We start from the raw sequence: 15,872 nt of genomic DNA, 5'->3' as shown, positions 1-15,872 counted from the left end.
GTGCTCTGCCTGCACGCGATAGAGACCGGGAAAAGGTTCAGCAGGGCAGCTCTAGAGAGCATCCTGCCCATAGCTGCAGGGACAGGGGGAAGGGCCATAAACAAGTTCCAGAGCACTTTGTGCCCATGTGTCGGTTGGTATCGGGGGCACAGGAGATGGCCACGAGGAAATCAGCCTCTTGGGATCCTCCAGCCCCGATCCTGTTGGATCCCATGGGTGGGGGTGATGTAGAGCATGGGGGCAGGGCCCGGCAGGGCTTGGCGTGCGGAGAGAAACCCCCCCTCCCTAGGCGGGACCTGGCAGAGGATGGGAAGAGGCAGAGCTCTCTCGGTGAAGTCTTGTTCTTCAGAGCAGGGCACACAGGAGGGGCAAGGTCCTCCCAAGAGGGGCCCTCGTGGCCCCAACGCTCTAAGTGCCATCCTATTCCCATCGCTTGGAGAGCTTTCCCAAGTTGCTCTGCTCCTGGAAGTGTGCCCTGCATTGCTGAGATGCGACGTCATGCATGCTTCTGGTCACGTCACGTCCCGCGCCAAAACCAAGGGTCCCGGGAGGACCAAGCAGGAGGCGGTCACTCGCGATCCCTGGGGACCTCACCCCCCCCCCCCCACCCCGGCAGGTACCACCACCCACCGCGGGGGACTTCCCACGGATGTGTGAGGGAACGCAGGGGCGCTCCATGCCATGGGCTGTGTGACATCGTGGGTGTGCTGTGTGTGAGGGAGCAGCGGTGGGCGGGTCCGCGTGCGTGTGTGTGTGTGTGTGTGTGTGTGTGCGTGTGCAAGCACGTGTGGCCGCCTGAGCATTCCTCGGAGCGGCGGGCCGTGTGTGTGTATGATCCCGCACTTGCGTGTGTGGACTTGTGCGTCCTCTTTGGCTCCCCTGTGTGCAGGACAGCATGTGTGCTTCGGTGCTGCGTGTGTGCGTTTCGTGTGCGCGTGTGTGGCAAGTGTGTATGCCTGCATTCCGGAGACAGTGTGTGCTTTTGTGTCTGTGTGTTTGCACACCCATGGGAGAGTGTGCGGCAAGGCCTCGTGTGGCTGCATGCACATCGGGGTCGTCTGTGTTCTCGTGTGCTGCGTGTGCATGTCGGCATGGGCACACTTGTGCCTCTGAGTGTGGCCACGTGTGCGTGCCTCGTGGGTGTGTAGGCTTCAGTGCACGCATGTGAGGGTTTGTGGGGAGCGTGCACGTGTGTGTGCTGGACGCCGTGTGTGTAGGTGTCTGTTTCTTGGGTGTGTGTTTACATGAGCAGGACTGTGTCTTGGTGTGGCCGGCTGTCATGCCCGGGAGCAGAGACCGTGTGTTTGTTGCGTATGCCTGTGCTTCGAAGCACCCAGGCGCGTGCGCAGGCGTGCACGCAGAATTCCGCAGGCCAGCGTGAGGTGAGTCGTGGGTATGTTGTGTGCACGCATTTTCAGGCACCGCTGGGTGTGTGACCCTGCAGGGCTACACCTGTATGGCTGTGGGCCAGAGACCTTGCATGTGAGGGTGTAGTGTGCATATCCTTGTGTGCCCACAGATTGCTGTTGGGTGTGGTGGGCTTGCCGGCCCAGGGCTTACTGTGGTGTTCTGTGTGTATCTGTGCTGTAGGTGTCGCCACCCCTGCATGCCTCTGTGTTGGAGACTCTGTGTGTGTGTGCGTGTGCGTGCGTGTGTGTGTGTCTGTCTGTCTGTCTGTGTGTCTCCGGGGCCTTCTTTGTGCACCGTTGTGCTGGAGCGCTGCCGTGAGTGTTGTGGGTGCATGTTTCCATGTGCACTTCCGTGTCCAGTTGCGGGGCTGAGGGTGCATGACTCTGTGACAGAGCTAGGATGTGTGCAGGGGTGCCCGTGCAGGGCTTGTGTGCGTGTGTGTGTGAGTGTGTGCGTGCTCAGATGGGTCACGGTCCGTTGTGTATGCCTGTGGGCTCGAGGCCGTGGATGTGGTCTCGGGTATGTGTGTTAGTGTTTGGGGGCACACACGTGTACGGTGTTGATGGTGAGGCCACCTGTGTTTGCCTGTGCCGGACCCTGTGTGAATTGGGTGTGTTCCGTGCGTGTTTTTGCGAGCACTTATGGGGCTGCATGGAAGGAACGGTGTGCATACCCCAGGTCCAACTGCACGAGTGTGTATGTAGTGTGTACAGTGGGTTCGCATGAGGGTGTGTGTGTGTGTGTGTGTGTGTGTGTGTCTGTGTACGCGTGTTTTTCCTAGGATGCAGAACCAGGCTTTTGCTTACATTCTTCCCTCTCCTTCGGGGCACGTGTGTGTGTGTGTGAGTGTGCATGCTCAGGTGTGTTGGGGTCAGTTGTGTCTGCCGGTCGGCCAGAGGCCGTGCATATGGTCTGTCGTGTGTGTGAGTATGAGTCACCTGAGTCACCCTGGTCACACGTGTGGATCTTTATTTGGCGTGGGACCACACGTGTATGCCTGTGCCAGACATCTTGTGGGAGTGCTGTGGCGCGTGTGAGTGTGTTGACAAGAGCACCAGTGTGTCTCCATTCAGGGGCTGGTGTACAGGCCGGAGTTCAATAGAGACACGTGTGTCTTTAGTGTATTCGGGGGGTTTGCATGAGCACGAGTGTCTGTGTGTGTCTGTGTGTGTGAATGGAGCGTGCTGGGGTGTGTTTGCATGTACGCGTGTGCGCCGTGTGTGTGTGAGATCTCCATGCCATTGGAACTGAGGTGACGTGGGCGTGGGTGTGGCACGTGCATGTGTTGGCACGGACACGTGTGTGTTGCAGTTCCTCTGTGTTTAGAAGAATAGTGTGTGGATCTGTGTGGCCCCATTCACGCCAGGGTGTCAGCCTCTGTGTGCGTGCGTGCGTGTGTGCCCATTTGCCATCTCCATGCCTTTGATTCAGAGATCAGGTGTGGGTGGGTGTAGCATGTGCCTGATTTGCAGGAGGACGTCGGTGTCTCGCGTCTGTCCGTGGTTAGAATAGCATGTGAGTGTGATTGTGTGTGGACTCATGCACCTCTGGGTGCCCGGAGTTTGCCTCTGCTGCGTGTGTGTGTGCACGAGTGTACACTTGGGCCATGTCCATGCCTTTGTTTCGGAGAGCGTGTGTGGGAATGCGTAGCCACCTGATGTGTGCCCAGTGACCGTGTGTCTGTGTCTGCGTATCTGTCCCACCCACGGAGGTTCAGGCTGCTGAGATGCATATGCGGGAGCATCGCCGTTGAGCAGAGGCAGGAGAAGCTTCACGGGCAGCGACGTGATCAGCCTGGGTCCTCGTCGCAGGGAAAACCTGAAGTCTGGTGCCGGGGCGAAACACGGGTCCGATGGAGGCCCCCAGGGAAAAACACTGAAATGTCGAAGGCCGATGTCACCCGTGGTCCTGGGCGTTACCGTGGGTACGTGCGTGCGTGCTCTTCTTCGCGGCAAGGGGCAGGTGGGGTGCCTGAGCTCATGGGCTCATGAGGTCGGTGCTTACGATTCTGCCTGGGAATCCCCATGCCGAGGAGGGGATGGGCCCGTATGCTGGCCCAGAGGGCCGAGTCACACAAGCTCTGGGACGGCATCCCAGCGGGCGGAGGTCCTTCCCCTGGGGATGGTGGTGCTGGGCAGGGAGAGGAGATGAGCGAAAGGCCGGCTAACGGGGCTGCTGTCTTCCCTGCGGTAATGACAGAGGTCAAGGAGAGGGGGGAAGGACGAGCCAGGGCCAAAGACGCCCCGTGTCCAGGTTCGGTGGATGGCGGGGACAGTTCTGCGGAGTGCTCCCCGTGGATGTCCTCAGACACATCCACTGCACACAGCACGGTGGGACTGCAGATTCATTAGTCCGTCGAACCCCAGAGCCCGTGCTCGCTACTGGTCTAGCAAGGGGCCGGGCTCTTGCTGACACAGTCACCCTCTGCACCTCCGAACCAATGTGACGGAGTGGGGACCGGGCCCCGAGGGGGGACTGTTGGAGTGGGGACGGCGGAGGGGCGAACGTAGGAACGACGACACTCTCCTTCTGGCCCAGGAGGCTGGAGGGAGTATAAAGTGCCGGGAAAGGTGCGCTCGCAGCACAAGCGCGCGCATACACACGCACACAGAGGCACACCATCGGGTGAAGCACCCCACCCCCTGCCACGGACTCTGTAGCCACTCACATGCACTGACACATACACTCGGCCGCAAAACCAGGCGACCCCCCCACGCCCAAACACACACACACACACACACACACACACACCGTGATTCGGTCACTCTCACGTCCTGACAGGCACACACTCCCCCTGCCAGGCACACACCCGCCACACACTCACGTGTCCAGAGGCACCCTCATACGGAGCAACCCACGCTGCCCCATGATCCCCAGTTCCCTGCTTCCCTAGGTCCTTGGCTTGGGATCCCCCAGATGGGCAACAGAGGAGAGGGCGGGGTATTGCTGAAGCCAGACCCAGGACACCCACCCGTGTGCGGTCCGTCCCACGCGGACCCTGAGGCTCACATGTCCCCTTCTCCACGGTCTGCAGGCAAGCGCCCAAGGCCCCCTACCCGCTGACGCTCTACCCTCTGCCCTCTATGCCCCCCAAAGGGAAATGCCCTCAAAGGCACACCTCGTCCTCACCAACACCCCAGGGAGCATGAACCCCTGCCGAAGGGCTGAGCGCGCGCAGGCTGCTTTGACCGTGTTGGGCGCCGTGCCTCTTCGGAGCTTCAGCCTTTTGTGCGTAGGCCCGTGGATAGACCTACGGCGTGCAGAGTACCTGCTACGAGCCTCAGCTGGGAGGTGGTGACGTGAGGCCCTGGGTCACTCCGCCCCCGAGCGGGTGTCTACTCGGCTGAGACGCCTCTGCCTAGGGACGCCCGCAGAGGTTCCAGTCTGCGGCCAGGACAGTGGGGGAGAGGTGAGCGTCTGCGCAGCAGGCAGGCGCTCCGTTTCCCCAGCTAGAGTGGCTCCAAGGGCAGCAGCCGCGAGGGTGAGGTTCCAGAGGATCCTTTCTGCCCTTCAGCAGGCCCACCCCTCCTCCCAACATTTGGTAGGAGAACCTTTCCTGCGGCAGCGGCTCCTTCCAAAAGGCGGGATTGGCGGCCAAACTTCACGGATGCTTCCTGTCCCTTGCTTGCACCGTGCAGTGTGAAACGCCTGTTCCGTGTCCGGCTGTGGAGTGGATGATCTGTATGGCCCAGCCCTGCCCCTTGCGGGGCGGGTGGAGGTGCCCGAGACTCCAGCAGGGCAGGCTCGCCGCTCTAGCGGCGTTGGGGAGGCCGATCTTCTGGGCATCTTGGTCTGGAAATGCCCGAGTATCCTTGGCTCGCTCCCGCATTGCTGCCACCAGGCCCTGCTTGTGCTCGGCAGCTGCAGGTGCCATACGTGCTGGTACTTCACTGAGCCGCGGGAGCGGGACAGCTCCCGTGGAGAGCATGGTCTTAAGGGGTCCTCAGGCTGGGCCATTTCAGGGACCGCAGCGTATTCCTCTACGCCTGCGGCGCTGGGTAGGCTGTTGCCAAGGAGGTGAGGCCTAGGCGAGAGGAGGGCACAGGGTCGCCCACTGCCAAGCATCTGCCACCTGGGCTCTGGGCACTGGGCTGACGTGGAAGCCTGGCCTGGCCCCTCTCCCGGCCTGGCCGTGCCGGGAGAGAAGGGTGAGGCCGTGGAGGGCGGATCCTGCCCGACGTCAGGGAGCCCCACACGTTAGCAGTGCATGCAGCGTGAGGGAGTCAGGGCCAGGGTCCCCACCCCTAACACAGAGAGCCAGGACGGCTAAGGACAAAACCGCCCTAGCCTCCCGGTTTACCACCTAGACTGGAGCCCCGGGGTATCCTGTCTCGCAGGCTCTGCAGGGCTGACTTTTGCCTCAGAAGCTGAATCAAAGCCACTCACCATGAATCATCGGGCCCTGTCCCAGGCTGAGGCAGAGAGTCTCCCGATACCAGCCCATCAGTCCCACGGACGTGGTGGACAGGGCACGATCAAATCCCTGGCTGGCAACACCTTCACAGCGAATCCACAGGGGCCTCACTCTCAAGGTCCTTCAAAGAGCTGACAAATCCCCCGAAATCTGCATGGGAACACGGCAGCCCTCCGGGGAGATTGGTGCTCTCGCACAGTCAACTCTGCCCCGCTGCCCGGCACTCTCTGGGGCGGGGGGGCGGGGGGGGGAGCGGGGGGCGGCGGGTGGGGGTGTGTCCCGGCCGCTTCCTTCCTCGAAGCGGCATGGCCAAGACCACGGGCGCTAAGGCTCTGGAGCATGTGCTTCTGTCCCCGGCGGCTCCGGACTTGTCTTGTTCCTGTACGCGTCTGCTTGTCTCGGCCCAGGGAGGATCGTGCGCGTCCCTCTTTGCCCGTGTCTGTCGTGCTTCCTGAGCGTGGCGTGGCGTGGCGTGTCTTGGTCTGGGTCTGCCTGGGCCGTCACGTCTCTGATCTCGCATCCCTGCCCGAGCCCACAGAGGCACAGCTGGGCCTGCATAATGGCCTTTGGCCCTGGTGAGCCTCTGCCCTGCCACAGGCGCCAGGCTGTTGGCCCGACTTGTGTTTGGATGCATTTCTATCGCTGAGACAATCTGCCCGTGAACTGGACCCCGTGGTTTTCAACTTGGAGTCAGAGGAGGATGGGGCTGCCTCAGTAATCTAGGGGAGCCCCGAGGAGTCCTTGGCTGCCAGGGCCGTAAGGGATGCGCTGACGCATCCTTGGGAACAGGGGAAGAGCCCCGCACCTACTGCCGGTCAGCGAGGGGTAGGGATCTCAGTGGCCCGGCCTCGGTCATGAGGTCACTCATCTGCCTCACTCCTCCCACTTGCAAATGCTCTGTGGCTTTGGGACTCAAAGGCCAGTCACCTGCACGCAGCGTAGACGTGGCCAGCTTTTTAAAAGGCCGCCCGTGCTGCTGTCGCCCACATCTTCCTCCAGGGCCGTGAAGCCAGCCTCCTTACTGACCGGGGCCGCCTGGCGTCCACGATGGCAGTGCCTGGGTTCTGGGTACGCCCTGCCTGCCTGTTTCCACCCTCTCTTCCTCCCGGACTTCCTCATCGGCTGTCTGATCCATGCTTTCGGGAAACATGACTGCGGACCTCGTTGACACCACGGGATGGAGCTGTGCTCAGCCCACCTTTGGCTTCCCCACACGGGGGTGGTCCCTTGCGCGTAGGCAATGTGTCCTTTGGGCCTGGAGGCCTTGCAGTGTATGAACTGAGCTGGGGGCCGACCAGTCCCTCCCGCCCGGCCTCCGCCCTTCCTCGCTCCGTCCCCGAGTCTGCCTCCCCAACCCTGCCCGCGCCTGTCCCTCCCGCCCCGGTCCCTCTCCTCCCCTCTCCCCGTCCTTCCCGTTCCCCCTCGCTCCCCCTCGCTGCTGCTTCTCCTTCTGGGCTTCTCTGCGTCTCCTCCTAGTCTCCCCACGTCCCCCCTCTCCCTGTCACCACCCCAGCCTTCCCCCATCTCCAAGGCTGTGCTGTTTGTAGTGCAGTATTGCCACAGGGCCCTCCGCGAGTGTTCTGGGTACGGTTGCATGTGCTAGGTCAGTTTGGATTCATTGCACCAGTAACTCCAACGTCTGCACTGTTTCAGGGGCCGGCTCGGGAAATTTGCCTTCTCCCCTCGGACGGACAGGCCTCTTTCTCCCTGCAGGCGCCCCTCTGTGCGCTGACAGGGCGAGTTTGCGAGAGAGACACTTGGGCCCACCAAACACCCTGCCCGTAACCTCGAGGCAGCTCCTCCTGCTTCTTTCCGCTCAAACTCCCCCAGGACAAACCCACCATTCCTTTTCAATGAGGCCCTCCCACGATGCAACCGCGACAACGCTGGCAGCCTTGCCGTCCCCCACGGGGACTTCCTCACACCTCCGGGGGCACCCGTCCTATCCGCCCGCTGACCCCCTCCCCACCCCCCCACACACACCCTGGAGCGACCCCACAGGAGGGCAAGGACCTGGTGAGTACCAGAGAAAGGGCACATGTGCCGTCAAGGCTCACTTGGCCATCCCCTCCCCGGCTGGCACTCCACTCAGCCACGGACACACACTAAGGGAGAAGTTGGAGCAGAGTGGGAAGGAAGACTCAGAGAGCCCCCGCATCAAAGTCAGGCGTCGGAAGAGGACGCAAGGAGCAAAAGAGAGCCAGACAGAAAACGGAAAGGGGTCGCGCAGAGCAAAGTAGCCGGGGCGCGCGTTTTACCCGTGGCTGGGTCCGAGAAAGAGGCAGTTTCTCTTTGGACTAAGCGTCTGGCCCCTTGGCATGCCGCCGGGGCCCAGTCCCGGAGCTCACTGGGGCCGGCCTAGCAGCTCTGTACGCACCCTGGTGGCCAGGCACCTGGGCCCCCTTGCGAAGAAATTTCAGGGGAAGTACTCGGTGTGCAGTTTCCTTCTCTTAAGGACAGCTGGGGCAGGGGTGGGGCGGCGGGGGTTGGGGTCGGGAGGCCGATGGTCCCTGCGCCCAGCCCCTTGGGGGCGCCCCGGCTTCCCCCCCACCCCCCCACCCCCGGGCAGGTCAAGGGGAAATCCAGGTGACAGCGACGCGGCCGCCCTTGGAGCACCAGCCGCTGACCCCAGGGCTTTCCCCCACTTGCGCTAAGAGGTGCGCGGGAGGCTTTCGGGCGGCGCGCAGGCACTGGATTCAGCCGCTGGGTTTCAATTCCTGGTGCCAGCCGAGGGGTCCCAGGCGGACGGGTGAGAAAGGGACCGTGGGTCTGTGATGCCAGGGCACTCGCGGGAAAGGCCTGAGCGGTGTCTCTGAAGAAAACGTTTGGGGTCGCGAGGCGCGCAGGCCACAGTGGAGGACGGCCACTGGCGGGCTCCCTGGCTGGCTCTTGCGCGCGCAAGGGAAAGGCTGGTGGTGGCCACGCCCCCTGGCCTATCACTGGTTGGACCCGGAGCTCCCAGCGTTCTGCGCGGGGCTCAGAGTCTCCATCCAGCCCAGGCCGCAGGCGTGGCCGCCCAGGCCCCCCCACGCCCGCCCCTGCGCCGGCGCCGGCGGCCCCCGCCCCCCACCGCCACGCCGGGCGCTTTGCGCACGCGGGCTTCAGGCCGGCGCACTCTGATAGGCGGCTGCTGCCCACCGCCCTTCCCGGGCGCGGGAGCTGCACCTGCCGGCCCCGCCTCCATTGCCTTCCCTCCGCAGCTGCCTGGGCTCAGGGCCGCGGCCACATGGAGAGTGAGTCGAGGTCCGCGGAAGGCGGGGCTGCCCCAGAATCCGGGAGCACCTTGGTCCCAGACGGGGGCGGTGAGGAGGCGGCGGCCCTCAGGGAGACCGGCTCCTGCGGGCACGCGGGGGCGCTTCTGGCCCCAGAGGCTGCGGGGGTGGTGGCAGAGGCTGTGCGGGAAGCTGAGGCCCAGCAGGGCACAGAGGAGGCCGGCGCGGGGGAGGAGTTGGTGCTGCTGGTGGAGGACGTCATGGCGGTGGTGGAGGTGGTGGCGGTGGAAGACGAGGTGCTGGCGGTGGAAGACGAGGAGGTGGCGCCAGCACCGCCGGTCGAGGAGCCCAAGGAGCTGCCGCAGGCGGAGCCGGTGCCGCGGGCCGACACAGCCGGCGCCCCACTGGCCGCGCTGGAGGTGGTTCAGGAAGCGCTCCGCTCCGTGGACGCCCAAGCCACCAGGGCCTACATGCGGCTGAAGCGCAGGGTGCATCAGAAGCGGAGCTGTCACCTGGCGCGAAGAAGGGCCATCATCCAGGCCATCCCTGGCTTCTGGGCACACGCCGTATCCTTCCTCCTGCTGGCTGGGTTTTGGCAGCTGTGGAGGAGAGTGGGAGCAGGGCGGCAGGGAGCAGGGCCACAGCCAGGGGCAGGAGAGCTGCGGGGATGGGCCCGGCTCCGGCAACCATGGGCCCCACCCACCTCCAGCCGTAGGGACACCCCCAGCAGTGGGCCCACCCCCCAGCAGTGGCCCCAGCCTTGTACTGCGCAGCATAGCGGGCCAGGGTCCAGCAGCGGGTGGTCCCCGGCCAGGTGGGTGGGGGCGGGGGTGGGGGGGGGTGTGGGCGTTGTGGGGGAAAGGCAAGGGCTGAGACCTGTGCTGTCCTCCCTGAGCAGAAGCCGCGGGCCAGTGCTTTGGGGCCGCAGCACCCCAACACGCCTCTGCGGTCCCGGAACCCGTGTCAACTCTCTCGATTCCTAGCGAAGCCCAGTCACACTTGTCTCAGAGCAGATGTCGGAAGGAAAGGGTTTGGGGGGTACCTGGGGCAGATGGAGAGGCTGCCCACTTCATTCCCTGTCCTTCGAAACCCGTATTGTTCCCGTTCCCGAGTTGACGGCAGACCCAGGGTTGTGTGCGCTTGCACCCACTGAGAGTCAGTCAGCAGGCTGCCAGGCTTCAGCGGACCCCAGGACCCGGGACACGGTGCAGCGGGTGCTACGCACTCGGCCTCCCCAGGCCCTCCTGGGCAGGCCGAGGCCCCCGGCCCAGCTGCTCACAGACACGGTTCCTCCCTTCCTGCCTCAGCCTCTCCATGTCCCCCACCCTGTCTCTCTGTCTCTCTGCTCCCTGCCCACCCTCTGTGTCTCTTCGTCGGGACTTGGGTGTCCCTCTCTCCCCTCTTTCCCGCCGGGTCCTCCGACCCTCTCTCGCTGACGCTGCCGGGCTCTTGCTTGGGACCCTGGGTGTGCAGCCATGCTGCAAGTGAGCGGAAGAGCCCCCTTGTGGCACAGGAGGTCCCGCAAGGGCCCCGGGCTTCAGGTGAGCAGCCAAGCCAACAGGGCCGTGAGAGGGGGACCGAGCACATCCAGACAGCCAAGGAGGTGACTGACTGCCTCCTGGCACAGCCGACCACGGGCACGGGCCAGAGGGACGTAGGAAGGGAGAGCAGGCAGGCTCTTGGTCTTGCCCTGCGGGGCCCCGTCAGCCTCAGCCCTGTTGATCCTCGAAGGCCGGCGACGCCCCAGCGCAGAGCACGGGTGATGACGGGGCACGCGCTGAGGAGGTTGGGAGGGAGGCAGTGCCTGCTGTTTCCGCACACGCCGCATCGGGTCCCTGGCTCTGCGTCGGGAAGGGCCGGGTCGCCCCTGCTTCTCTTTCCGGACCACTGGACCTGGAGGCTCCTTGACCCAAGGCAGATCCTGAATCACCCCCAGATATCAGCCGTGAAAGGTGACCAGGACCCAGACATGCTCAGCTACTTGACCGATTTAGAGGTTCGCCCCGGAGACTGAGGCCGGCGGCCGTGCCTTGGGAGTGGGGTGTGAGCCCGAGGGGGTGCGGCCGAGTTGCTCCGAGCCGCGGTCAGTCAGTCACTCAGGCCAGCCAGGGGACACGTCCCCCTCCCCCTCCCCCTCCTCTGTCTCTGCCGGGGCAGGTGGAGGAACTGGGTCGTCCCAAGTACCGCTGCAGGTTGATGTTTTACTTTGGGAGCAACCCCTACTTCCGGAACGATGTGATCGTTAAGGAGTATCACCTTAGCATTGCCGGTAGGAGTGGGCTTGAGCTTCGGGGGAGCTGGCGGAGGGCCGCCGGGCACGCGGGCCCGGGAGCGGGAAGGGAGGAGGACGGGGGACTCGCGGCGGGCGAGGGGTTTGGCACCGGAGCGGGAGAGCTTGTAGGTTGAGAGGCGAGAGCGGGCGTGGGTCCTAGGCCATGGAGAGCCTCCCTTAAGTTTCCTCGCCCTGCAGGATATAGGGCCACTCGGTGCACTCCAGTCCAGTGGTTCTGGGATTATGAACGTGGAGCTGCCAGCCGCAGGCGAGACACCAGCAGCCTGAACTTCTTCAACTGGTTGTGTGACCCCCGCTGCCCGGGGTCCGACAGGATCGCCGAGGTGAGGCCCCTGCAGCCTGGGTCAGCAACGGTGATGCTGGAGTCCCGGCTGCTGGGGAACGGGCCGGGGGCCCCGTGCTCAACTGGCCTTTTGTCCCCTACCAGGTCATCGTCGAGGACCTGTGGCCCAATCCCTTGCAGTACTACCCGAGGCAGGAAGGCAGCCTGTGGGGATGAGCGGAGCGGAGCGGAGGGCCTGTCGGTGAGGAGCCCGGAGGGCTGGGTCCTGAACTGTGTGTGGAGGGTGCCGGGGACAGTCAGTTGAGTGGCGGAGAAACTGGAGGCTCGGAGGAGCCTGGGCCCATGGAGCAGGTGGCAGGGTGGGAAGTGAGCCCGCGGGAACTCAGAGCACCCACACGGGGCGGAGGATGTGTCTAGTCCGGCAGCTTCACGCCCCCTAGGCCGTCCGCCGGGAAATCCCTGGTCCATCGGGCGAAGCAGGGCTTCTCCACCCCACTTTCCTGAACTGTCTCCCACGGCTGGCGGCCCCTCGCTCGGTCCTGCTGCCACGCATTCCGTTGGGGATGGCCTGCCTGTTTTTGGGAGTCGGGCTCCTTGTCCCATCCCACTCTTGGGCCACGGTTCCCTGACTGCCCTCCACGTTCCTGAGCACCGCCTGTCCTCCCACAGCCATACGGACGTCCTCGGAAAAGGTCCTAGGCCGTCTGCAGGAAGGTCGTGGCGCCCTCGCGGAGGAGGAACAGGCGTCTCCCAAGGACAAGGCCTGCTCTCAACGTCACCTTGGCAATCAGTGGCATCATCCATTTTCACAAAGGGCTAAGACTTTTGTGTGGTTTCTCCTGTTTCTCCGTGTGTGTTAGTGTGAGAGAGATGCGTGTGTCTATGTGTCGGAGCATGGCAGATGGGTGGACGTGGACACCACAGAGCATCCCCGTTTGACCACCCAGAAGTATTTGATGAGGCCTCCCCCGTTGAGAGACATGGCGCCTACGGGGTGCTCTGCCTGCACGCGATAGAGACCGGGAAAAGGTTCAGCAGGGCAGCTCTAGAGAGCATCCTGCCCATAGCTGCAGGGACAGGGGGAAGGGCCATAAACAAGTTCCAGAGCACTTTGTGCCCATGTGTCGGTTGGTATCGGGGGCACAGGAGATGGCCACGAGGAAATCATCCTCTTGGGATCCTCCAGCCCCGATCCTGTTGGATCCCATGGGTGGGGGTGATGTAGAGCATGGGGGCAAGGCCCGGCAGGGCTTGGCGTGCGGAGAGAAACCCCCCCTCCCTAGGCGGGACCTGGCAGAGGATGGGAAGAGGCAGAGCTCTCTCGGTGAAGTCTTGTTCTTCAGAGCAGGGCACACAGGAGGGGCAAGGTCCTCCCAAGAGGGGCCCTCATGGCCCCAACGCTCTAAGTGCCATCCTATTCCCATCGCTTGGAGAGCTTTCCCAAGTTGCTCTGCTCCTGGAAGTGTGCCCTGCATTGCTGAGATGCGACGTCATGCATGCTTCTGGTCACGTCACGTCCCGCGCCAAAACCAAGGGTCCCGGGAGGACCAAGCAGGAGGCGGTCACTCGCGATCCCTGGGGACCTCACCCCCCCCCACCCCGGCAGGTACCACCACCCACCGCGGGGGACTTCCCACGGATGTGTGAGGGAACGCAGGGGCGCTCCATGCCATGGGCTGTGTGACATCGTGGGTGTGCTGTGTGTGAGGGAGCAGCGGTGGGCGGGTCCGCGTGCGTGTGTGTGTGTGTGTGTGTGCGTGTGCAAGCACGTGTGGCCGCCTGAGCATTCCTCGGAGCGGCGGGCCGTGTGTGTGTATGATCCCGCACTTGCGTGTGTGGACTTGTGCGTCCTCTTTGGCTCCCCTGTGTGCAGGACAGCATGTGTGCTTCGGTGCTGCGTGTGTGCGTTTCGTGTGCGCGTGTGTGGCAAGTGTGTATGCCTGCATTCCGGAGACAGTGTGTGCTTTTGTGTCTGTGTGTTTGCACACCCATGGGAGAGTGTGCGGCAAGGCCTCGTGTGGCTGCATGCACATCGGGGTCGTCTGTGTTCTCGTGTGCTGCGTGTGCATGTCGGCATGGGCACACTTGTGCCTCTGAGTGTGGCCACGTGTGCGTGCCTCGTGGGTGTGTAGGCTTCAGTGCACGCATGTGAGGGTTTGTGGGGAGCGTGCACGTGTGTGTGCTGGACGCCGTGTGTGTAGGTGTCTGTTTCTTGGGTGTGTGTTTACATGAGCAGGACTGTGTCTTGGTGTGGCCGGCTGTCATGCCCGGGAGCAGAGACCGTGTGTTTGTTGCGTATGCCTGTGCTTCGAAGCACCCAGGCACGTGCGCACGCGTGCACGCAGAATTCCGCAGGCCAGCGTGAGGTGAGTCGTGGGTATGTTGTGTGCACGCATTTTCAGGCACCGCTGGGTGTGTGACCCTGCAGGGCTACACCTGTATGGCTGTGGGCCAGAGACCTTGCATGTGAGGGTGTAGTGTGCATATCCTTGTGTGCCCACAGATTGCTGTTGGGTGTGGTGGGCTTGCTGGCCCAGGGCTTACTGTGGTGTTCTGTGTGTATCTGTGCTGTAGGTGTCGCCACCCCTGCATGCCTCTGTGTTGGAGACTCTGTGTGTGTGTGCGTGTGCGTGCGTGTGTGTGTGTCTGTCTGTCTGTCTGTGTGTCTCCGGGGCCTTCTTTGTGCACCGTTGTGCTGGAGCGCTGCCGTGAGTGTTGTGGGTGCATGTTTCCATGTGCACTTCCGTGTCCAGTTGCGGGGCTGAGGGTGCATGACTCTGTGACAGAGCTAGGATGTGTGCAGGGGTGCCCGTGCAGGGCTTGTGTGCGTGTGTGTGTGAGTGTGTGCGTGCTCAGATGGGTCACGGTCCGTTGTGTATGCCTGTGGGCTCGAGGCCGTGGATGTGGTCGGGTATGTGTGTTAGTGTTTGGGGGCACACACGTGTACGGTGTTGATGGTGAGGCCACCTGTGTTTGCCTGTGCCGGACCCTGTGTGAATTGGGTGTGTTCCGTGCGTGTTTTTGCGAGCACTTATGGGGCTGCATGGAAGGAACGGTGTGCATACCCCAGGTCCAACTGCACGAGTGTGTATGTAGTGTGTACAGTGGGTTCGCATGAGGGGGTGTGTGTGTGTGTGTGTGTGTGTGTGTCTGTGTACGCGTGTTTTTCCTAGGATGCAGAACCAGGCTTTTGCTTACATTCTTCCCTCTCCTTCGGGGCACGTGTGTGTGTGTGTGAGTGTGCATGCTCAGGTGTGTTGGGGTCAGTTGTGTCTGCCGGTCGGCCAGAGGCCGTGCATATGGTCTGTCGTGTGTGTGAGTATGAGTCACCTGAGTCACCCTGGTCACACGTGTGGATCTTTATTTGGCGTGGGACCACACGTGTATGCCTGTGCCAGACATCTTGTGGGAGTGCTGTGGCGCGTGTGAGTGTGTTGACAAGAGCACCAGTGTGTCTCCATTCAGGGGCTGGTGTACAGGCCGGAGTTCAATAGAGACACGTGTGTCTTTAGTGTATTCGGGGGGTTTGCATGAGCACGAGTGTCTGTGTGTGTCTGTGTGTGTGAATGGAGCGTGCTGGGGTGTGTTTGCATGTACGCGTGTGCGCCGTGTGTGTGTGAGATCTCCATGCCATTGGAACTGAGGTGACGTGGGCGTGGGTGTGGCACGTGCATGTGTTGGCACGGACACGTGTGTGTTGCAGTTCCTCTGTGTTTAGAAGAATAGTGTGTGGATCTGTGTGGCCCCATTCACGCCAGGGTGTCAGCCTCTGTGTGCGTGCGTGCGTGTGTGCCCATTTGCCATCTCCATGCCTTTGATTCAGAGATCAGGTGTGGGTGGGTGTAGCATGTGCCTGATTTGCAGGAGGACGTCGGTGTCTCGCGTCTGTCCGTGGTTAGAATAGCATGTGAGTGTGATTGTGTGTGGACTCATGCACCTCTGGGTGCCCGGAGTTTGCCTCTGCTGCGTGTGTGTGTGCACGAGTGTACACTTGGGCCATGTCCATGCCTTTGTTTCGGAGAGCGTGTGTGGGAATGCGTAGCCACCTGATGTGTGCCCAGTGACCGTGTGTCTGTGTCTGCGTATCTGTCCCACCCACGGAGGTTCAGGCTGCTGAGATGCATATGCGGGAGCATCGCCGTTGAGCAGAGGCAGGAGAAGCTTCACGGGCAGCGACGTGATCAGCCTGGGTCCTCGTCGCAGGGAAAACCTGAAGTCTGGTGCCGGGGCGAAACACGGGTCCGATGGAGGCCCCCAGGG

At 62.9% G+C, this 15,872-nt stretch overlaps 1 protein-coding gene across 1 annotated transcript; it reads left to right on the top strand.

Annotated features, from left to right (window-relative positions):
* The first annotated feature begins 8,142 nt into the window (after positions 1–8,142).
* On the top strand, positions 8,143–11,828 carry LOC123935927 (testis-specific Y-encoded protein 1-like). The gene is made up of 6 exons (XM_045996776.1): positions 8,143–8,256; positions 8,787–9,602; positions 10,955–11,032; positions 11,194–11,305; positions 11,507–11,652; positions 11,757–11,828. Exons 1-6 carry the CDS (start codon positions 8,143–8,145, stop codon positions 11,826–11,828), a joined length of 1,338 nt encoding a protein of 445 aa, XP_045852732.1.
* Positions 11,829–15,872: the final 4,044 nt, after the last annotated feature.

Source organism: Meles meles, chromosome Y, assembly GCF_922984935.1.
Source record: "Meles meles chromosome Y, mMelMel3.1 paternal haplotype, whole genome shotgun sequence".
NCBI lineage: Eukaryota > Metazoa > Chordata > Mammalia > Carnivora > Mustelidae > Meles > Meles meles.
This window is presented reverse-complemented; position numbering and strand designations above follow the sequence as displayed.